General features: G+C 37.0%; 1 protein-coding gene across 4 annotated transcripts in view; it reads right to left on the bottom strand.

Moving 5' to 3' along the window:
- The window catches only part of ARID4B (AT-rich interaction domain 4B), an 88,434-nt gene that overhangs the window by 38,704 nt on the left and 24,942 nt on the right, over positions 1-24,788 (bottom strand). For all 4 annotated transcript variants that reach the window (XM_059841628.1, XM_059841625.1, XM_059841627.1 and 1 more), the window contains exons 3-9: positions 19,475-19,585; positions 14,747-14,812; positions 14,069-14,159; positions 9,879-9,958; positions 7,465-7,556; positions 4,873-5,011; positions 1,134-1,213 (exon numbers count right to left, since the gene is read on the bottom strand). In XM_059841628.1, the coding sequence (XP_059697611.1) occupies positions 1,134-1,213; positions 4,873-5,011; positions 7,465-7,556; positions 9,879-9,958; positions 14,069-14,159; positions 14,747-14,812; positions 19,475-19,585 (659 nt within the window). The remainder of the gene's footprint in view (positions 1-1,133; positions 1,214-4,872; positions 5,012-7,464; positions 7,557-9,878; positions 9,959-14,068; positions 14,160-14,746; positions 14,813-19,474; positions 19,586-24,788) is intronic.

The raw sequence follows: 24,788 nt of genomic DNA on the forward strand, positions 1-24,788 counted from the left end.
ATTAAAACCAAAAGTTTTTCATTTAATTGAACTATATGCATTCACTGCACACTAAAGAAAGCATTCTACTTCCACAAACAGGTAGTTTCTGGAATCTCCCATATATGTAATACTTTAAACCCTCACATTAATTTAACATTAATTTAGAACCCTATCTTGCTTAAATGAATATTAGTGTAAATTGTCAATATGAAATTAAAGACTTTCAGATTGAAAGAACAAAGCACTTTCTGATTTTTACTTTGTCTACAACCAAGGAAGCAAATCTGAATTGCAGCTGTGGAGGACTGGGGGGTGGGTAAGTGCTTGTGTGCACACATCTTATGTGTGTTCCTTGGGTGATGTGCACTGATGCCTGAAAAACTATCAAATGTTAAAGCAATACCCTAGACTTAGTAAGTAATTAAACCACAACAAAACTGTTAAATATTTAAATATCCTCCTTGCAAACCATTGTGTTGAACTGAACCAAGCACAATAAATAGCTGCAACTTTTGAAATAAAAACTAAAACCTAGAAAAAGAATTCTATTGTTGTGAGTTTAAGAACACAAAGTTCTTTATTTTGTTGCAAATACCAGACAGTCTGGTTTTCTATGTTTCTCTATCCTTTTTCCTACTTTGAGTAGCATTAGAGCTCTTTGCAAGGAGCTCGATAAGATGCAGTTGCAGTCTAGACTGAGATAAACATATGCCTTAGTACCTTCAAACAAGAAAGAGGATTTCTGTGTGTGCACGTGGTGTACGTGCAGGCATGCACACATCCCCACTGACCCTTCTGTAGCTGGATAAGCTTACAGCCACATCCCTGAAAAGCACTGCTCTATTCCAACCTCAGCAGGAAAGAGTTTCAGGCCATTCTTGAAGTCACGTAATACTGCTGGGTTTTCATTTTAACAATGAAATTAAAACTAAGACAGATAGATTTATGCATCCCATTACTAATAATGACAAAGTTAAAGACTAATTTCATCACCGTGTAGGCTGTTAACAGTTTTTTAAACATTAGAAAAATCTTGGCAGTAACTCACTGAGCTTACGGATGTTATTAATACTTTAACCAACACATCTCATACTACATTTCACTTGAGGTATAAATTTTGTTCAATTATCAAACTCAACATTCCTACTCACAATTTGCCATCCTTGAATGAGCGAACAAGAATATTGTCTTTTTTCACCGCAATATCATCACTACAATCTGGACAAACCACCTGCAAAGATATTACAATTGCAAAGTTTAGAGAAAAAAAGCTAAAACAAGAGAGTAATAGTAAATAGTATTGCTTCTCTAAAAGCTTTAATGCTCATTTCTTGCTGGCAACCCTGAGATGAGAGCAAGTGAGATCCCCCAAAACACAGGAGTGATGACCTCCTGAAATTACTGAAGACATGAGGTCATGCTCGCTCCTAGAGGGAAACTGATGGCTGCTGCCAGAAACATAAGAACAGCATTCTGACAAAATGCCAATCTGTCATGCCTCTACAGCTTATTCTACTCCTCTTCCCAAAAGGACAGAAATTTCACCAAGTGCTGCCACCTGACTTAGAGACTTCTTCTGAAAACTTCTGGAAATGGCAAAGATGTGATCACACACAGTGTCAAAACCAAAAGCTAACAGGATTTATGAAATACAATTTTATAAGGGAAAACTTACAAGTAATCTGCCTAGGAGAGAAGAGCACCTCAAGCACAAGTATTACAATATCTTCTTTAACTCAAGAAGTAAACTAATCAAGTCTAGTACTGAGACAACATATTAATTGTTGCAATTTTAAAAGCTATTTAAGTTTTGTTAAACCAGGATACAAGTCACTAAGCAAAAAGCATCAAGAAATTAATAAAAACAAAAGAATAAATGTTGAATTGCCAGAGATACACAAAAGAAAAGCAACAATAATGTGCATAGATCCCTGAAAGTTAGGAAAAGTCTGGCTGCTACAAAACCTCAAAGAGCAGCAAATGACTGTAGCCCTAAGTTAGCCCAGGTAAATACCTCTTCTCTCTTACAACAACTTTTGCCTTTCAGTCTTAATTTTCCACCAAAGATACTAAATGGCAAAAGTTGAGTTTTTTCACCCTCTTTGCATAGGTCACCGCCTACGCAGCATTTTAGGAGCTAAAGTCAAAAGTTCCAAGTGATTTGGAAACAGAATTACATATCACAAAGCATAGGCTAAATATGGTCCTCAAGACAAATAAAATTCAACAGAACAAGTTCCAAAATTCAATGCATTCTATGGTCTACAAAAAAATTACTTTAGGAAATGACAACTTTCTAACTGGAATTACATTTGCGATACAGCTTGCAATGTCAGGGTAAAAGACAGTGATTATCATCCTCTATTTTAAACTGACAAGTGCAAACTCCTAGCTCCTTAAAGATGGAGAAAGGCTCTTCAGGCTTTAGCTACTGTTTTTCTAGAAGCATCAAGATTTCAGTAGTCAGAAATCCATTCAGAGGTTGGTAAACAGCTTATCATGACCTCATCTACTGCCTTTACATCAAGCAACATCACCACAATTTTGCCTGAATCAAGTTCTCAATTTCCTTGCAAAACAAACTCCACTGGAGTCATAGGAGGATGAAAGAGATGATCCTATGTAAACTCAATTTTCTGAAAATGCTGCAGGCAGATTTCCTCACTGCACCTTTCAAAAGCCTTTAAGTACACATTAAAACTAAGCAATGCTATAAGACTTACTGAATCACACTCTTTGACATAAGGAGCAACTGTCAGACCCTTTTACAATTCTAGTTAGTCACTGCACTCCCCCCTTCCCCACAGAAATAACAAAAACAAGTGAGCAAACAAAAACCCCACCAACCCAGACATGTATGCAGGATTAAAACAATGCAATCACTGAGACCTTAATTTTTAGCAAATTTAGACTTCTAGAGTTCTAAATTTGTAAGTAATAATCTATTTGGTTATAGGCGTCATCTCCAAAGTACTTGGCTTCCACTACTAATCTTAATTGGTACCTGCTGTAAAGGTTTAGACTAATCCCTGAACTTGTTTTCACATAATAAACTTGCACAATGTCCTCTGTGCTTATACACAAAGTATCTGTACATAATATCATTAATAAGAAATAATGCTGAGATACACATTCTTCTGCACATTAAACCTCAATTTTCATTACATTATTCATGAAATTACCATAATACAAAGTTAATGCAAAATTTATCAGTAATAAGATAAGATTGCTTTGTTGATACAGTAGAGCTAACCTGCTTACAAGGTAAAAAAAAATCAAGAGGCATAGCTATTGGAAAGGGGATTATAACAAAGAAAACCAAGCCAAACCAAAAAAGGCAGCTATTTGAGGTATAAATTTATCCTTTGGCACAGCTTTTCTGGTTAAATGCAGCATGATGTTTGTTTGCAGAGCTATAAACCTGATTACTAAAGTAAGAGTTAATCTAGGATAAGCTATTTCAGAGTTAACAAGCTTCACCCTCAAACTTTATCCCTCTACTCCTTTTCATTTGTTGCAGGAAGCTTTCCATGAAGAAGAAGCTATTCCAATCTTCAGAAGAAATCCGAAGAAACAATTGTGTATCTTTAGTATATCTCTGCAGCAAAAGCAACAATTCAGCTCCTCTTTAGGGTCTGACCCACAGCTGCCCTGAGCAGCACTGCACGAGCCACCAGCCACAACCCCTCCCAGAGAGCCTGTCATGGAAACTGGTACCTGGCATGGGCATGACCAGAAAGGCAAACCCGGCAGTGTGACAGAAAACTGCTCAAGCCAGTTTCACTGACCACTTCTCTGAGTGAACTGTGAGGCAGGTAATACTGCATCCTCCTGATGACAGCTTTCAGCAAAGAAATATCTCAATTTTTCTTGTTTATCACTAAAAACTTTTCTTAAAGGTATCTGCTGTAAACATGGCATCTCCTTGCTGTACATTCTGCCCTCTCCCTTGTAAAAAAGACTTCAGTAACTCTTCCACAAACTTCCCCAAAAGAATTCCTACTGGAAAGCTGCTGGACTACATTACAAGACACAGCAGGTGACAAGCAGAAAGCTGCAATTGAGAGCTACTGCATATACTTAAAGGAGTTAAATGTTACTGTATGGCATTGTTTCAGAACCAGAGCACAAGTCTCCCTGAAATTAGATAAATGTTAAGCTTTCATTGCCAGGGAGAAATTAATCAAACATTAAATATAAAATAAATCAAATATTAAAAATAAAATAAAAATAAAAAATATGGTACTAGAAGGAACCACATATAGAAATATATTCATTTCCAAATCAATCAGTGAGTATACATGCAATGACTAGACTAGCAGTGATATATTTTTAGAAGCTGATTTCTTAAAAAGTGTCTTTAAGCCAGAATAAAGGAAGAGAAAAAATAATGGTACCAAAAGGCTACAATGTAATTTTAAAGTAAATTTATTGTCAATATTCCACTACCTACTGTCATGGCCAAGAAAAAACATTTGATTTTATTATCCAATGTGTTTATATTGAATGTTGAAAAATCATGTCCATATAATCACTAAACTTCTCCTCTCTCTGTACTTTATATTTCCTTCCTTGACAAAACTCAGTAATTTGGAAAATTGATATACAATAGCCCAGGAAAAAAGCCCTGAAATTCTAGTCCAATAGTGAACACTGAACACACTGCTGAGCTAGAATTAGGTCAACAAGCTAAGACCATGTTAGCAATCCCTTTTTTTAAACAAACATATCTAGATATATTTCCTTTGACTGTTATGGTACAGTCCAATTTGAAAAAACACATTCTAAAATTCAAACAAAACCCACCAAAATGAAAAAACCCCACACCTCTCTCAGTGCCTAGAAAACTATATAAGCTGTACAAAATTATAAAAAAGATGAAACTCTTACCAAGGCTGGAAACCACAGAGCTTTCTTTTTATCCACACTGAAGCAGTCCACACACACAACTTTTCCTAGTAACTCATCACTTTGTTTCCTATCATCTTCATCTTCGTCGCTGGAAGAGGATGAAGATTCTTCTTCAGGACTAAACAACAGAAAGAGACTTAAAACTCAACTGTTCAAAACTTGCTTATTGTAATTACGGAGATCCAAAGCAAATTATCAAAAACACATAAATAACAGTGACTTGAATGGTCTGTTAGGTGTTTTGGCATAAAAACGAATAAAGTATTTATAATTATATTATAGTAACAATTTAAACATTACAAACTCAGAAATGCACATTTACTAGCAATACATGTAAAACCCAAACAAAACACCACCATGCACCCATAGGAAAGAAGAGAAATGCACTGTCAGGGTATTCAAAGTGAAACCATTCTACCCTACAAAAACACTGTTCAAAAATACTGTTGCAGCTGTAGTTTTGGACCAATGTTTATCTTAAATGTTTTAGTTTTCCCTCTTAATCTCTCCATGCTTTTACTTTAACAACCACACAGAATGGAAAGCTATTTTGAGAGAGGACAAATCTCTGAAGAAGAAACATCAGAAACAAAGATGAACAGCAAAGAAAAAGTCTGTTTATCCTTAAACAGTTCTTTAAAGATGCGCAGAGAAGCATTTCTATGACTTTCAATTTCACATTGCATAAAGTGTTGGAATGCAAGTAGATGGGCCAAGATGCAAATGGATTTTCATTTAAAAGGGTTCTGGCTCATTGTTTTGACTGTTCAAGTACAAAGTTGCACCTGGTTTTAACCATATGAGGAGTCTAAATATACAAACTAGTCCAACTAAAATGACTTGCAACCAAAAAAAAATAAACAAACAAACCAACCCCGCTCTTGATGCTCTCTGTATATCTTTTTTTAATAGTCACTTCAAAGGTTAATCCTCAGAAAATATACAGCATCTTCAATGAGCATTACTTCAAAAGCTATCTTCCATTTGTCACATAACTGCTTCTGAGTACAGAATTCAGTACTAACCAAAAACTCAGTTACCATTTGTGTAACAGAAGGCAACTGATGCACACTTTAAGGAGAATTTCTTTTTCCCCATCTTAAATTTATGTTATTTCCAGTGATGATAATTCTTTTGGTTTAGCATTGTCTTATTTTTTCCCCTCAAAAATTTTTTTTTGTTTTTTTTTTAAGCAATGGTTTCTTTTAAAATATATTAAAGTCTTTCAGGCTGCCTTCTGGGGCTCAAGAATCTCTTGTAGGAAGAGAAAAAACCAAAAGACTAAAGAGAAAGCCAGAACTATTTTGGAGAGACTACTTCCTAACTCAAATTGCACAGATAGTGGTATAAGTGTCTTTAAACTCAGTTAACTCAGTTTTAACAACAAGATAAAGATAAGTGTGTTGCTTCTGACGTAATAATATCCTGTACAACCCTGTACAATATCCTGTACAGTCAGAGACATCAAGGATGCTACAATCACATTCTCTGTGGTAATACCAGCTTTTTTCAGTTTTTTCCTTCACTACCTCACAAAGTAGTAACTCAACAATTTTCTGAGTTAATTTATAGCTCCTTTGCATATACAGGGCAACATTTATTTCAAGGTACTAGAAAGTGAAAAAACCCAGGCATGAAAACCACTACACCTAAAAACTTTAAGCAAACAAGCAAAAAAAAACCCAGACATATACACAAAAACCTCACAACCCACCCACAAACAATGAAGAACAGGCACTAGACTATGTAACACTGGTTTATCAAGACCACAGCTACCAAGAATTCTGGCACCTAAAAGTTCTTGAACTGCTTTTATATCAGTAAGCTTTGTTGCAAACTATACTAGAAGCAGTGGGAAGAAACTGATGCACAGGAAGTTCCACCTGGATATGAGGAAGAACTTCTTTATTGTGCAGGTGACTGCACACTGGAACAGACTGTCCTGAGAGGTTGTGAAGACTCCTTCACTGGAGATGTTCAAGAACCATTTGGACACAATCCTGTGCCAGGTGTTCTAGGATGGCCCTGCTTGAGCAGGGAGGTTGGACCAGATGCCCCACTGTGGTGCCTTCCAATCTGACCCATAGAGTAATTCAGTAATACTGTTCATTCATTTCTAAAAGCCCTTCAGAGACCCTATACTCAGAAACCACAGGTCTATATGAGGATTCTGGGACCTCCCACAAAGACTTCCTATCAGCTGGACAAGGATTGCATTGTAATTATTTCAGCTTGAATCCAACATATTTACAACACTTCAGAGATGTTTGTCAATACAATTCACTGTCACATTTCCATTTGGGATGCCACCTTTTTTTTTTTTTTTTTTTTAAACAGGAAAAAGCTCTTGCTGGTGCTATTTTAAATATTGATTACATGAAGACTTGAAATGCTTGTATGCAACAATAGACATGAACCTGAGTTTCAAACTGAGTGCTAAACAACATGTTTCATCCAGCCTCCTGTTTTTTTAATAAGAGAAGCCTGAACATACAAATAATAAAACTTGACACATGCTGAAAGCTTCAGAATTGATTATACACAGCACAGATATCAAAATATTTAACTTACATATGATTGGATCTCCTTCCCCTGTTTGTTTTCTTTCCTATAACAGGAGTCCCAAAGTGTTCAGGATTGGTGAGTGGAAGCTGATCTAATGTCTGTTGAAATGAAAAAATACGTATGCATATACATAAGAAAAAGCTGGCATAAGTTATTCTCCAAACCACCTGCTTCACTGAAGCAATTTTTATCAACAGATACTTTCTCATTATAAAAGAAATACAGAAGTACATCATATATGTCACACTTAGATTTTAAAAAAGGAATGTCTTTTGTTTTGCAGGTTTTTTTCAACACTTTCTCTGCACATCTAAAATAATTAACTTTTGCTGAACACACACACAAACAATTCTTCCCTGAAGTCTGTCTTTGGACCATCAAAACACAGAGAAATAAGTATCAGGTATTCTGCTCACCTGGCATATTCCATCTCTACCAGATTAATTTTCTGCCTATCCTATAATTTGACTAAATACTGAATCATCTACAAAAAAATGAACAAAGGTCCTCTTTGAAATGAAACAGCAAGATCACTCAACAGCAGCAAACATGACAACTTATTTTAATTTTTTGTTAGTAATTCATACTTTGTCTGAGAGAGAGTCTAAAACAATTTCAAAGAGGCTGCTATATTGATAATTGGGAGGATGCTAATTGATGCTTTATCAGAATCAAAACAGAAAGAGAGGGAGAGAAAGAACTTTCCCTCTCCAGGAAGAATCCTTCAACAGAAGGAATTAATGGACATGCAGTATCTTCTCTCCTTAAGCCTGCTGTTACCTGTTTAAATGATAACCATTCCTGACTTGAAGGCTCCTGGTACACAATAATTTTTTGTAAAGCCACTTATTATTGTTCTTTGAAAGAAGGCAGAAAGCCTTCCAAATTAAATATAGTCCTCTGACTTACACTTCTTTGTCATGTATGAATTTCACAATGTGTAACACCGACAAGCATTTCAGAAGTATTCTGTCTCAGAGAATTGACTGAGGGACAATAAAACTGGCTTTTTAAAATCTAAAAATAAATGTATAACTACTTCTGAGTGCAGTGGACATCCTAAAAGATTCTACACCACACACTTGGGAAGCAGTATCAGAACAAGACAACTGTGGGGCACTGGCCTAATTACAAAAGAAATTTGAGATTTAATTTTCCCCGCTGTGTAGCTCTGCAATCACAAGGTAATTATTAGAAATGTACAACATGTTTCATTCAGAGCTGGTGACAGTGAATTGCAAATCAGTGACTTCTGGCAAAACATCAAAAGCTTTGATGAAAAAAAAGATGATAAAAATAAGAAGCACCAGTCATCTGAATGTAAGGTTTCTTTGAATGTGACAAAACAATCCAAATTACTCTCATTCAGCCAAAGAGATCACAAAGCAATATATGTAGACCAAAATTTTCAACCCATGCACTCTAAGGTAATACACCTGAAACTATATTGAAATACTGTTTATGGAACAGAAGAAATCTAATTTTCAGTTGTGCTGATCATTAATAACAAGGAATTAATTGAAGGAATACCACAATCTTTAAAATTATAGAATTTCTATCGGAATCTAGATTTAGACATCTAATTAGGCTCCCACCTTTACATAGGTTTAATTCTGATTTAGGATTCTAGAAGATACCTGAATCTTCATAAGAATGCAGCATGCAAACCACAAACTCAGCTGACTGCAGTAACAGCACATTTATGTAGAACAAAAAAACCCATCTTCAGCAGCTGTCCAATAAACAAACATGTTTACATAAATCTGCCCATCCGTCCAGATTGTCTTACATAATATGAAGGAATAACCCTCATTCTGAAACTCCAATTATTGGGAATGTGCTACAAATGTTTGCATACTTTAATGTGTAAATCACCTCTAAGACATGAGCCAGCTTCAAAATACTAGTAGCTGTTGTCATATAAACAAGTAACAGCAATTTATTATTAGCCATTTGAAAGAAAAGCATTTATGTTTCCTTAACTATTACAAATTGGGTTTGACCATCAAAAATGCAGCAGAACTTTACTATGCAGAAACATGTACATTAGTTTTTTTATGTTATACATTATATTACTCTTCATGTTATAAGTATACTGTGATATTTTTCATCACTAATGCAGGTAATTTTTTAAACAATGCAAAGTAGTTATGTGATTGCAGATTTTTTGTGTGATCTACAATCTATGAATTATCAACAATATAAAAATGAAAAAGATAAAATGCTGATTTTGTTTCTCAACTTACACAGTTTGGTGAAATCTAACTGTATTTCTTGCTTTTAAAAAACAATAAACCAGACCCTGTGGACCACACTTTGCATAATCCCCATTTTTAGTAGCATGGATTACTGAGGTAATAAAAGTATCACTTTTAAATTTTTCTAAATAAAAAGTTGCAATATTAGAACTCTTCAATTACCTCACTCTCAGCAAAATGTCTTTCTCCTTTTAAACACAGGGAAGAGCGTCTCAGAGTCTTCTCATCACCATCATCAAATACTGCCACCAGACAAGTAGTGAGGAAAGAAAACATTTCTTTTTAACTCAGGGTATTAACAAGCAATTCATTTACATGTCAGAAAGAATGGGATATATATTCATGTAGTCAACCCTTGGAACAAACCTAGGCCCAGATAATGCTGCAGACCGAGTAAAGCATTTCACAGACTGATACAAATACAAATAAATAGGCTGCTCTCTCACCATAGCTACTTTACACTTGCATACCTTAAGTAATCAGTAGTTGATCAGACAATTCATGGTGTCATGAAATTAAATTCAACACACTAGAGTTCAAAACCTATTTTTTCTAACATTCAAAAACTATTTTTTCTAACATTAACAATTTTTAAAGAATTTAATTACACAACTCCTGTGATATTCAAGTGGAAGCTCTGCTTACCATGGAAAAACATAATTGGATATTTATAGAAAAAAGCTGCAATTTAACATTGTATGGAAGTTCAATGTCTTTCTCTACTGATTTCATACAACTGAGCTACAGAACAACAGTGATACCATCCTAAGATGGATAGTCAAAGTGCTGACAATCACTAAACCCAGCTCTACTGACAGAACTGTGCAGCTCCCGGTTTCTAGACTTCTTACTATCTCTGCTATCACTAGGTCAACTGGAACAAGTTCACAATACAGTTCATTCAGCTACATCCTTTAGAATCCTGAAATGCACTGCACACATTTAAGGTGGGTTCTTCTTCATCAGAACCTGATGAACTGGTCACATAAAAAGTAAGCTTTTGTCAAGAATTCTGCAGGTACTCAACAGATGAAAACCTGGTGACAGATTTTAACTCTAAGGCTTTGCTTGCACTGTTCATTGAGAAAAGAATTTATCTCTTCTCCCCCCTTGAGCAGTGATAATTATATTCTTGCTCCAACACAGCAGTGTGGAGCAAGACCTCAAAGCAGACCTCAAAGACTTTTGCGGGCACAGAAACAACCCCAAGATAACATTTAAAGTATTTCATTTAAAAAAAAAGTTTCAGCAACTTCTTAACATGTCTCTTTCACCTTCATTTAAACATCCTCTTCTGCCCATCAACATATCAAAGTAACAGCAGAATGGTTGTTGACCATCAAGATTAAAGAGATTAATTTAATTTCTTGCTTTCCGATGGAGGATGCTCTACTCTTCAATGTTTACTAACTCAAATAAAAATATACAAAAAGCAAGAAGGTACATCAAAATTCTCAACAAATATTTACTTGGTATTAAAGAACCTTCTATTTAGTTCTGTTTTTTTTCATCCCAATATAAAATTGAGTACTCTTGAAGAAACTTCCCCTTGTAATTACAGTTATCCAGCTTGTTTTATGGACTACAGTAATTGTTGAAAACTGTTCAATTGTGATACAGTATGAGTTAGAGATGCACATCCTTCACTTCAACATTTGCTGAAAAGTATCAATGGCAAGAAATGCACACAAACCACTTAGATTTGGTACTGCATCTCAAATGGTCAATGCACAATTAAGCCCCCCTTTGGTTAAGCGAAGTAGAAGTCAGCAGGTTCCTAATCCAGTTTGCGTTAATTAACAAAACAGTCTCTTTACATAATGAGAGAGAAAAGAAATCTATCCACTTCAAGAGATAAGCTGACTGCAGCAGAGGTAAACCTATTCTGAGCTAGGCAGGTAGCCACATAATGTGTCCTATGTAATAATCTGCTTGTGGCCTCTTCCCTGCCAGAGGGAATCTTAATCTTGTTCCATAACACGAATACTTTTAGAGGAAAAGTTTGACCTCTCTGAAAGACTTATGTGGCCAGAATGGCACATGTGGCTTAATGACTATGACATTCTGATCTATTGGAACATCCTGAAAACCATCTACTGAGCAGGCATCAGGAATGTAATCTATTTAAAATCACATATTCTGAAACTGCCCGAGAAAAGCCAGGGAGAGTGGGGAAAAAAAGACACAACTTCAATGCAACCAAAACTACTTTGAATTCTGTGAAAAAGCACTGTAATGACAAAAAAGTGCAGAAGTAAGACTACTTTTGAATATTATACCTCTGCATTTTCAGTAAAGCAAATAATCCTGCTATTTTCTTCCCCACCTCATAGTAAACAGATTTTAAGAGACATTTATATGAATGACAAAACAGTATCTAGTTACCAGGACTTAAGCACCTTGAGTTCTTTGAAGATTTTTCACAGGGCAGGCAAAACTAAGGACACTTATGTATTTATGTATGTATGTATGCATGTAGTGTGTGTGTATATATATTTTTATATATATGCCTATTAAATTTACAAGTTTTATGCATATATATACATACCTATATATACACACACACAGTGCTATACTAATTTTAAAAGACTATACTAGCTGGATTTTTATAAAAATTTAAATTTAATTTTTGCTGTTCTTTGGTAGGAAAGCAGTAGCACCAAAAAAAACCATGTAAGCAAATTGATGTACAATTTCTATTCAGACAACGCCTTAATACAAGACACACAGGGACATTCACAGCAACTTTGCCCATTCTTCGGTGTTAAAAGAGGTCTCAAGCAGCCCTCAAAGGGTTATTCCTCTTCGGATACTGCTGCAATGGCTTATCTGGTCTTAAGTAACTTTTGGAAAGGTACTACTTCAGATGGATCTATGCCTTCACAAAGTTTTTCACCAAATCATAGGGATGTTATTCACAAAATCATTAACAGTGCAAATAATAGCTGCTTCTCAGCAAGTGCTAGGACAACATTAGGTAACTGCTAGTTAAGATGAGTGTCAATTCTGGAACCTGGGAAATGGCAACTGTATTTTACAGTAGGATTTCACTCAGATCTGCAAAGTCATCACTGTCAGAAAAGGTAATTCTCGTCTCATTCCAGTCACCCTCCTGACAAAGATTATTCTAATCATCCACAGCTAGAGTCAGTTCTCCATCAAAGTGCACTACCCTGCCAGCAGCTGTGCTTCTTTCACCAATTCAGCAAGGTCAACATGCTTTTGCCTGCTTTTATCTACAAAACACAAGAGTTGAGACTGAAACCCATACTTCTTCCTATTTCCCAAGTTCAGGATTTTTGACAGACATCTCCTTGGACTGCAACTCTGTGACATCTACCTTCAAAATTTAATATGCATGGCTCTCTAGCTTACTCTTCTTGCTGAACTGCTAACCTCACACTTTCTGAAACATAAACAGAGACATGCAACACAGTTCCAACACCAGTTATACCATTTGCTTCTTAAAAGCCCTCATATCTGAGCCACTTCTGTATTAATTACCAAAACACTATCTATAATGTTAGTTCTTGTCTTTGAACATTATGTTTCACCCCATCCTAACCCAGTCTCACCTATACTAATAGAATCTACTTCTCCAACAGAAAAACAGACATATTTTCTTCAACACTTATCTGTAAGGTCTTATCTAAATTTAGAGCTCTATTCCCTTCTGAAAGGACTATGACAGGGAAAATAAAGTCTTTCCCTAGTTGTTCAACATCACCTCATTAACAATAACTCATACCTCAAAAGAACTAAGTCTGGCTAAAGTACTTTGAAGTTCTAGTCTTCAACTTCCCATATCTACCCAGGAGAGGGCTATGTAGTTTTTCAAAAATCAATACATTTCCTGTATTTAAATTTAAAAAAGCCTCCACCCTCTACTGGCTATAGACTATGTGGTATATAATCAAACATCTGAAATATCACATTATAATAAGCTATGTGTATTTTAACAGCAGCTGTTGTAAGGGCTAAGTCTGAGAGTGGGGAAAATTAGGTGTTGCAGCTTGTGTTTTAAAAGCACTTCTTCGCTCTTTTTTTTAAGGACCTGTGACAGCATACTTTGCTTCAGAATATTTAACAAGTGTATTTAATATCTAAGGAGCAGTCACCAGTTATAGAGCAATTCACTACATCTTTATTTGGTGTCCCAATTTCAGATCATAAAGGGCACAGTTTCTTATAAAAACCCAAAATAAGAAGTTTATCTTTAAAGGTTTTTCATAGAAACTCTGAATACCTAAGCATCTCCAAAAAATCTCTCTCACCATACTTAGGACATGTCCAGATCACAGGCTTATTTTTAAGTCAGAAGTTTTATTCAAATACATAAATCTTTCTCTTACCTACAGTATACCAACTTGCATCTGTTAATTTGTTGATAACTGCTTCCTGGTATGTTCCATCTGGATTCTTCACCTCCACAACAGTTCCTACCTAAAATAGAGAATTCACTTAGCACTGGAGAGTTTCTAACACAGGCAATGAAATCAACACTTTTGTGATAGCAGAGATAATTTCTAGCCTATTCTGTGTCAAATATAAAGTATTTTTCCAGTTTCACTTGAATAAATTTGTATCCCTCAAACTTCTTTTTTCATTCCTTTAAAATAAGCCAACTAACTGAGCTGATTATTTCCTGCCAGCAGGTGGGGAACAAGAACCAATTTGAGTGATGTCATTCTCTTGTATAAGAGCTTTCCCATCAAATCCTCCTGCCGGGTTCTCCAAAGGAATAGTGACTAAATATCAGTGCCAGCCATACTTCTTAGCTTTAAGGCAAAAAGGACAAAGAGGCTTTCACCAGCCTGTGCTGCATCCCCTTTAACTACAAAGAAAAAATCCAACATAAAGAGTATACTACCTCTAACTTTGAAGCATTACCTCTTATGCTTTGTGATCCTATCTAGCCTGTGTAATAAGTTGAACCTTCTAGTCTCACCCAACACCGTATATGCACACTTATGTCAAATACTGAAAAATGTTTTTCAAAGCATTAGCAAGATATAAATCAAATTTATTACCTTTAAAGGACCCTTAATGTGGTCATCTTGCACTTCCACTGTTGAAGAATCGTGCCTAAAGGTTACCTAAAAAATATAATTCAACTGACAATCACTTGATACAATTGAGCAGCATAAGCACAAGCAAACGTCAATAGTCCTTTTCTTACTCTTGTTTTACAATTAATCACCATAATCATCCCACTTGCTGAAAGCTGTCTTATTCATATATAATAGAAATGTGAGGGGCTAATTCCTTAGGTATCAAATCTCCTAAAATATTTTTCTCTTTCACAATAAAATCATTATCTCTAAAGGAAATAACAGGCAAGAGTATAACAAAATTGTCTAATGGTCAAAATTATCTCTGCAGTTCTCTTAAGTTATTTGAACATCTCTAGTACCACAGCAAGAAATGAGAAAGTTTCAAGACTTCTGAGTACAACTTTAAAGAAACACTTATATTTCAATGCTTTGAAATCAAACAGTTTTAGCACCTTTATATTTTGCTGATAAAAGTGCATTTTTCACCTCGTGGTTGAAAGACTCACAAAAGTACAGGACACTGCTGTTGACTAAACAAAATGAACAACTCAAACAGGCTTTCAGTCAATGTCAGTGTAGCCTACACACTGAGATAATTGGAAGAAAATGTAAAACCAGCTAACTTTTCAGTCCTTCCAAACCAGAGTTAGTAAATCCTGTAAATACTTTAAATTATTTTCCCCTGCAATTCCCATAAAGATACAAAGGCTGTTGTCTTTAATCCTACACACTCTGTCCTCAGGAAAAAAAACTTGGTCCAGAAATTCAAATGTATGATTAAATTATGTGTACCAGGTGCTACAGATATTCAACTTTTGTTTCATTCACAATTAACTTGGTTACACTGAAAGTCATAGGATTAATTACATCTGAAGTTTTATTTCCACTCCAGTTTTAAAATTATAGGAAACTGAGAAAATTCTAGAATTACATTTTATGTACCTATGTACCTTTATTAACACACAAATGATGTTCTGATGTTCACTAGAACAGACTCTCTTGGTATATTGATGTTGAAGTATATGATGTTTTACTGAGTATTTGAAATAAGTAAGAACGTAACATGAGGTCCAGCTGTATAACACCAGCTCTCAACTACAGCAATCCTACATTAAAATCTGAACTTGCTTCACAAGCGTACCCACGTGCATGTTCACACTGCTGTTGAGAGTTTCACTGTAGCACACAGGAACAGCAAAATTTCCTTCAGAACCACATTGTTCTTTAACATCAACTCTCCTACACAGCCTACTCAGAGAGGAGATTTAAAGTTTTGCCAAGAACAGCACCTACAACCAGGACTAAGGACAATCTATCTTGACTGATTGGAAAACAAATGCACTAAAATGCCTCTTCCAGGTATTACTTCAATGAAATAGTCATCCATCCTTCTTGTAGTCAGAACTACAGCAACACATACAGTTGTGAGAGTACGTTCTTTTTAGACCTGCACCTCTCACTTGCTGATGGCAAATACTTTGTCCACCACACAGACAAAATCATATCTTGTAACCAAAAGGCAGACAAAGGATTCAGGCTAGGAATTAACTGAGCAAGGACTACTCTTCTGAACTTCATCCTGACAGATACAGGTATTTAATTAAGTCTCTCTTTGCAGGAATTTATCTAGAAAGTTAAGATTCAAAATAATCTGAAACCAAGGGTCACTAGTGGCTCGTGTGAAATACCCAGTAAACCAGTTTTGATTTAGACACATCTGGTTTTATTTACTTTCTGTAATTATCTTAAATGTATTTTGCAGCAAAAAGGAATTCTATCCAGAACAGGAGTCAGCCACAATGTACTCTATGAAAGGTAAACAAAGCAAATTGCTATTGTGTATTCCAGAAGGGTTTGTCTTTTCAAAGATGTCTTGGGGCTTTGACTCTTTGGGGGGAGTTTTGATACCAACAGGTTTTGCTTCTTGAGATATTCATATGTGCTCAAAAAGTACTGGTTATTAACAGAAATATTCAAACTCCAAACTCAGTGTGACACTGCTGGCCTTTCTTGAAGAAGAGAAAAGTGGTGTCATTAGTTATTAGTTGTGGGTTCTAATTCTCACAATACTTAGCAGTGTGGAAACTTTCTGTCTCAGGCAAAAGACTAAGACATTCTGCACATCATCAACTTGGTTAGACTCAGCTGGAATTTCTTTTTTCTTCCCTATCCTGAAAAGACAGACCTAAGTCCTATTACAGCAGCAGCTTTACTTATTTCTGTTTAATAAAGACCTACACAGAAAACAGTTTCTTCTGAATCTTCTGTGCAGGGTGCCCAAAAGCAAGTAGTGGTGGATGATTTTGCTAATTGTTTCAGGAGATGCTGCTAAAATAACTAGCTTAAATAACTCTCTAAATAAAGCTACAATAAATCTGATAAAGTAGACACTCCTGTAACACCCAAAATCTTGCCCTTGAGTCAAGATTTGTACTGCCTTCAACACATTTGAAAAGACCAGGCAAATCTGAAGTTCTACTGATTTCCATGAGCAAGTATGCAATGCTGTTATATGTTACTGTAGAATTCTGTACCATGTACAGAATTTGCCAAAGACTACTAAAGTGCCAAATGCAGTCCCTATTGATACTGAAATTATACGTACATGGCACCTGCAGCAAATTGAATGAAGTTTTTAAATTATGCTGTAATGGGAAAGTTGACGTGAAGGTATCTCCTCAAAATATTCTAGGAAGCAGAATTCAGCAGAAGAAGAAAGTACATGAAAGGAGACTCAATTAAACAAATTTTACTTGTCTGAAGATTACAATACTCCCTATGGAAAGAATTTTGTTGCAATTCTACTTTCTCAGCAGAACATCTAGTTATTAACTTAAATTACTGCTTTACACTAAAATTGACAGTATGAAGTTAACTGACTTTCCTTCTCCTCTAGTAGTTCTAGAAGACAAAGGCATAAAATATAAACTGGGGCCAAAAGAAACCCATTCAGCATGTGAAAAAAATAACGCAGCAGATAAAACTACCAAAATTCCAGACAAAGCACACCTGCTAATGAGAATCTTTGTTGGAGCTAATATTGGGGAAAGTATGCATGTGCCAGGAAGGGCTGAACAGATTTTCACAGAAAATCAGAGGGTCACTACTAAATTTAAGAAATACACATTCTTGGTGGAGAAAAAACAATGTAAACATATATTGCTACAGCACTTCACCCAAAAAATCTCAACCACGTTACTCTGGAAAGCAACAACAGTACTGGGGCCAAACTGCTCTAAGCAATACACACACAAAACTGAATCCAGAGGGCTTTGTACAAAATCTCCACAAACAATTTAGGGAAAAATTCCACTTCATGTCAAGATCTTTCTGCAAACCTTGCAGTGACCAAACTTCAAGTGATAAACCCCTAAGAAAATACTTAGCACTGAATAATAAATAGCAAGTGGCCATCTAAGGAGGTGGACTGAAAGTCCCCCAAAGAACTGAAATGAGTTAAGATTTCACTGATCTAGGCATGATAAAATTCCTGTACTTACATACTGATGCTTAACAGCTCAAATAGCAATACTTATTCACTTAAAGCCAATGGTACTGTAAAGCATAGACCAGCTGATGCTATTAAGAGTTTTGACTAATGAAATGAAAAGACCACTGATTTGCTCTTCTGGCAGATTTAAGACTAAAATCTTCTAGCTGTATTTAACATTACTGTCAGGTAAGTGACAATAGACTTTCCCACCAGGGTTTATGGAGAGTGCCTGCTCACTCCCTCAGACACACTATAGGCAAAAATCAGCCACAGCATGAGGGCAGAGTCAAATAATGCACACTAGTTTGCAGTGTGCAATAGTCTTCAATAACAGCTTATCACCAATCACATTTTACACATTTTTCACTTAAATTTACAGTAGATATAAACTGCCACTGTAACTCTTGCAGAGCAACAATCTAAGTTGTATTTTCTACGTGGTTTTGATCCTTGTTCTGTAATGTTTCTATATGAGGTTAAGAGGCAAAGTAAAAAAATAGTACCTCCTCCCAAATCAGTTTTTAGGGCAACATTATCCCAACAGAAATATACAGCCATTTCTCAGGGTATTGCTCTCTCTATTTCTAGAAATGATACTTTAGATTTTCAAGGAATGTTAAAATGTGTATCTTGCAATCCCTTTGCAGAATTTTTAATTGTCCTGCATGTGGCTTATATTGATCCAGTCATTAACTAGTTATCATAAAGCTTAGGTGAGATCCCTGGCTTGCTATTCTATAAAACTCAATATGCCAAGTGGTTTTTGGAAGGCAGAAAGGTTTCAGCTTATTCCTGAAGCATTACCTAGTTGCCACGGCTACATGGCAGTGACCTGTACTCCTCAAGTAATAGATACCCTATTAAAGCCTACTTTGAGTAGTCTTAGCTATTTTCTGGCAATATTGTCCCATATGTAAGCCTACATTTGTCACATTTTAATAAATTACTTTAAGGTCAGCCTATGGCATTGAAGGTCAAAACCACGCAGATGACAAAGTAGTGACAGAAAAGGAACATATTTATTTGTGTGGGAGTGGGGGAATCCCTCCCATCCCAATAGTAATAAGCTTATTGTTATTTCAAAGACTGCAATATCAGCCTCCAAGGACAGGATAGCCTGAGACTAAAAATAAGTTTCACGTTGCACCATGATGAACATTAATCACTTTTTTACCCCTCCTCAAAAAAGCGCTTGCAGGAAAACCGCATACCTTGACTTTGACAAGCCTTTTTGCTGTCTTGATCTTGGCTTCACAGAAGGCTCCTCTATACTTTGCACTCACATCAGTGCCCACTGTGAGATAGGGAGGCTCATCAATTGCCTGGAACAGAAAGGAAAACAACTACTTTTTAATTACTGACCACTGGCAATATAGCTACCATAGTCTCACCAATTTCTGCAGACAAAGTATTACAAAACAGCCCAATGAAACTTAAATTGACAGCAGTAAAAACATAGAACACAACACTAAGCTAATACAATGAAAATCATTACAATCTCATAATATACAAATATAATCTCCTGATATAAGGTCATAAATACAGTACCACAGTTATCTACAACAAGCACCACAAAGGCTTCCAGCCTCTGCACCATCTGAAGACTTAGCAGGTGATCAATTCTACTGCAATGGTGAAGACCAACCAAGTGTTCTACTGTCTCCTTAAATTGCCTCAGGACCTGATTAAGTCACATGAAGACACCGATGTTTATTTCACTCAAATAATTAAGGTTCATTTTTCATTAGTGAATAGAAAAACTCTGAGGAGATTTTGCTTTTTCACTTTTGAATAAAGTAAATTATAAAGGTGATGCTCATCAGGAGAGTAGTCTACGGGCAAGGTACAGTAGCAGACTAACAGAAACTAAACACACAATGAAGGTGAAGGGTCCAGACAAAAGACAAGGTTTTGTGACATGAAACACAGAACAGGTGACACCCAAACAGGGAAAAAAAGAAACAGAAGAGGTGGGAAACAAGAGAACATAGGTCAAATCAGTATACTGAATGAGATCATGAAGGCACAGTTCCTTCAAAGGAAGTCCATCTTCTCTCACACAACCTCTCCTAACATAATCTGGGTGAGGAGATTCCAGATAACTGAACCACTTATGAAGTATCACTTCATAGACTCTGGGTCAGAAGAGGGAAGGCAGAGGGTGACACACAAGAGGAATGAGGTTTGTTTTCAAGAGTTGTAAGCCTCCATGGAGACGCAGACAAGAGCAAAGCAAAGAGATTTAAGCCCTTATCAAAGCCAAATTGTGTTTCTGTGCCCTTACAGATTCAAACACAGCTTGCAAGGGGCATCTCTGGCACATCCAGATTCTCTGTGGGAAAAATACAGAGATAAATCTTCACAGGCATTAGAGACTGATACTATTTGAGACTGAGGTGCTTGCACTCAGTATCAGATAATTCCTACTAGCTGCTCCCAGTTCCAATACATCAGAAGGCATGGAAGTGTGTACTTGAATGCTTCAATGCACCATTTTTCAGACATTTAAGTTCTACAAAACTTGAAATTGAGAAACATTAGATGCTACAGGATTAACTCCTTATTAAGGATGCTTTTTACAGTGACTGTTCCAGCCTCTCTCTCTCTCACTGGCAGGCAACAGAATATATTTCTGAGTAGTAGAAAATCGTTATCAATCTGCACTTTCTAAAATCATCACAAGCATGAATGCACTAATGAACCCCTCGCTCTCTCTCCCTGTATGTGTGGTACATGACTGCATGCAGAGTAGTAGGATATACTATGCTGGTGGCAGTATATCCATGAACACCTATCCTTTCCTAATCCAGGCTTAATACCAATAAAACTCTGCTGAGATTACCAAGGAATCTGTTAAGCGTGTTGGGATTCTGAAATTCATTCCCCCCTCGCTTGCCCAACAGTACTTGCCTTTGAGGCAAGACGCCATGCTTTTCTCTTGCTGCACTTGGATGGATGCTGAAAGAGGGACTCAAGTGGGGATAAATTTGATTTTGGTCAGCACTTGCACTGAAGTGAACCAAGAAGTGGCTGTTTCCCACAGTATGAATCTGAGCAGAGGAAAGCATCGATGTACTCTCCTGCAAAGACAGTAAAGCTCTAAAAGGGCAGCATCCCTCCTGCTCCACTGCACTCTGTAGTGAAGAAACTCATTCCCCACTACAGGGGTGATAGCATTTCATGCCAGTTCATCTTCCAAAGTTAAAAGGAATTGTAAAGTACTGAGATTACTTTAACAAGAGTGACAGACCCCAGATGGGTCCACACAGATGCACACAGCTACGATTCTACTACAAACAAAACTTAAAGAGCTGGTTTGTCAGTGTCAATCTATACTTCCCCATACAGACAAAAGAATTATCAGAAAGACCAATCTACAATGTCAAGGCGAACTTACAGAAAAATATAGAACACTTTTTCTTCACTGCTATTGACACTAACTAAAACAAAAAAATAAATTTTGAGCACCAAGATAATCTGAAGCTCTGGTATTTGTTTGAAAATTTATGGCAGAGAACAGGCAAGTCAACAACCAAACTTTAAGCAGGACTTTAAATTCTTATAAAGATCATAATTATCAGTATTGTGGTTACTTTATCACTACACTAATTCCTAACAACTTCTTTCAGAAAGAATATTCCTTCAAAGAAACCCAACATCTGTAAGATCTTCTGTTACTAACACACAAGTTAATTTCATTCTGTAGTCTAAATCCTCTGAAATTACTCTTATTCCTTTCACTAAAATTAGTTAATATTTACTACTCTAATGAACTTTAAAGAATAGCAACATATGGATCATTTGATTACCAATGTAGGCATGTTTACTAGAAATAAAGTATTGGAATGGCTTTTGAGAGAAAAATTATGAAATTAATTTCTTTAACTACCACTATAAATCATTATATACTCTAAAACAGTATCTGAAATCTTCAATGGATACACACTGAATTTTTTCATGCAATTTCATTATTCCACTGAAAGACAAATTACATGGGCTTTCCCCCCACCCAAATCACTTAACTGAAATTTCCAAGATACTTCCCTCATTGTGACAGAGTAACAGCTGAAAGTGTCAAGTTAAAATAATTAGCAAAATGTCATGCATCATAATGAATGCAAACTAAAAAATAAAAGTAATTATCAGAGTCTGGCATCAATTTAAGATAATTGACTTCGTCATTCTCACCAACTCTGAGTCACCTGTTCTCAAGTAGGTTTTATTCAATTTCACCAACATCAAAGAGATTAAAAATTAGTATACCGCTATTTTTACCTTTCTGTTATTCCTTCCCTGCTTTGTGCTTACGTCATTTATTAGGTGCCCTTATGCTCAGACTGAATGCATCTTTGCCTATTTAATTTTGACACGTTTTATCAGGATTTGTTTTTATTCTTTTTTTAGGCTTTTCAGAGCAGGTTTCCAGAAAATAAAAAACCAACCAGTAAGCTAAAATGCAGCTAGAATTTGACAGTTCACTAATCTTGGAAAAGGTATTCCAAGCATATTGAAAATATCTTAACAAGAATAATTGCAATGATGCTGAAAGGGAAGGGGGGGGGGGGGTCTACCATATAATACAAAAAGTTCTGGGCTTCCTAAAATCCTTGAAGGCCTCTTAAAATAAAACTGTACTACTCTCATTCATTGCTGTCTCAGCCTTTATTTTATTTTAAAAGATAATGTGAATTGGCATTTACATTTTATATGTGAATATAATCACCTACACCTTACAATTTAAAGATAAGAATCATTGTTTCAGGAGCATATCAGCAAACTTCTGTCAACAATCAGTAACCTTCTCACAATCAGTTTACAATCAGTAAACTTCTGTCAAGAGCAAAACTGAAGCTATGCCCAGCACATGCCATCATTCATGTATAATGAGATCATGAACTTCTTTCATTCTGAGCAGCTTTAATACACACCCCAGGATATCCTGTCAACGTTTCTATGTCTGTATATGTACTCTTTCGGAAATCCCAGAGTTCACACTGGAAGAAGGAGAGAAGTGAAGCTGATGGCAGTATCTCGGCTTGTTCGTTTCCATGTTTAACTACTGCCAGAAGACTGGCATTGAAGGTCTTCACGGAGACCACTGACAGACGATTCCCAGAGGAATCGGTATTTTGTCTGCATGAATGACCGAGGCCAGGCTACCGAAGGGGAGCCAGCCACCCATCCGCACACGACACCAGGGGAGGGCTGTACCCCGCGGCAGCCCGCGGCCGCAGCCAGGCGGGGGCTTCGGAGAGGCTGTTTTGGAAAGAGATTGGGATGAGCCCTTCACCAGCATTCGCTGCAGAGGGTGCTGAGCGCTCCCAGGGCGGTTCGAGCAGCGCCCCGAGGAGCTGGGGACAGCTGGGCCGATGCTCCAGCTTCGGCAAGGCAGCCGGAGAAAGACGGCGCCCGGGTGCCTTGCTCGGCTCATTGCGGTGGGCAGGCGGGCACCAGCGACTCTCCGGGGAGCTGCCGCTTTAAGGGGAGGGGCCGCAGCCGGGAAGCTGCCAGAAGTTTCTGGCTGCCCGAGCCAGCCCCAAGCGCAGCCGCCCGCCCGCGCCCTCTCCGCGAAGGCGCCTACGGCTCCGGCAGATTAAGCGCGGATTGCCGTAAACTAAATTTGTCCCCTTAAGGCGATTGCCGGGTAAATCTGCACGCAGGGCTTCCCGGGAGCCTGCCGCTGCTGCAGCCAGGCACGGAGCACCAGCAGCGCCAGCTCCCGGGATCCGGCCGGGAAAACGTGCGAGCGCTGCTCGCGGCCCTGCAGTACAGCTCCTCCGGAGCGCCGCTGGAATGCGCCTGGCCTTGAGTATCCTAAAGCATCGGCCAAATTACTGTTAAAAAAAGTTCCGGCAGTGCCTTGGGTGAGCAAGAAGGGATAAAAAGAAGAGTATTTCCTGCAGTTTTGCACTTTCCATTAGGAAATCCAAACTAATGGACAACTGCCATGCTACTACTAGCACTTAATTTTGTTTTATTAATGGGAGTAGGATGAATAGTTTCTCTGCTATCTCAATTCACAACTGCTATGCGCGCAGAGGAGTTGCAGCACAGGCTGCCGCAGCTGAAAAGCTGGTTTACCACTTAAATAAGAAGCAGTCTCTAGGTGACCAGTCAGCAATTTCCACCAATTCAGTGGCGGAATTTTCTTTGGCAGGAAAAGCTGGCTGCTGGAAGGGTTCTGCTCCAGCCTTCGAGCTGATTATACCTGGAAGGATTGATAAATGGCTAGATGCCCACATCATAAAACATCCCGCACATCTTCTGAATTTGGATATTTACATCAGTATTAATAGTTCTGGTCTTCCATGTATGAGGGAGAAAACACACAGAGACCTCTCCCAGGTACTGTGGAATACACAATTTAACATTGCCATCTAAAATGGTAGCATCACACTAATGTACATTTTAAAGCTGTAAAGAATTTGGTTTTCCAGCTTTTTTTTTACACACATATATTTTTCCATCTACTTGAGATGAAATCATCCTCACATCTCTTCTTTCAACTGTGCTGCATTACTATAT

This window comes from Haemorhous mexicanus, chromosome 3 (assembly GCF_027477595.1).
Source record: "Haemorhous mexicanus isolate bHaeMex1 chromosome 3, bHaeMex1.pri, whole genome shotgun sequence".
Classification (NCBI taxonomy): Eukaryota; Metazoa; Chordata; class Aves; order Passeriformes; family Fringillidae; genus Haemorhous; species Haemorhous mexicanus.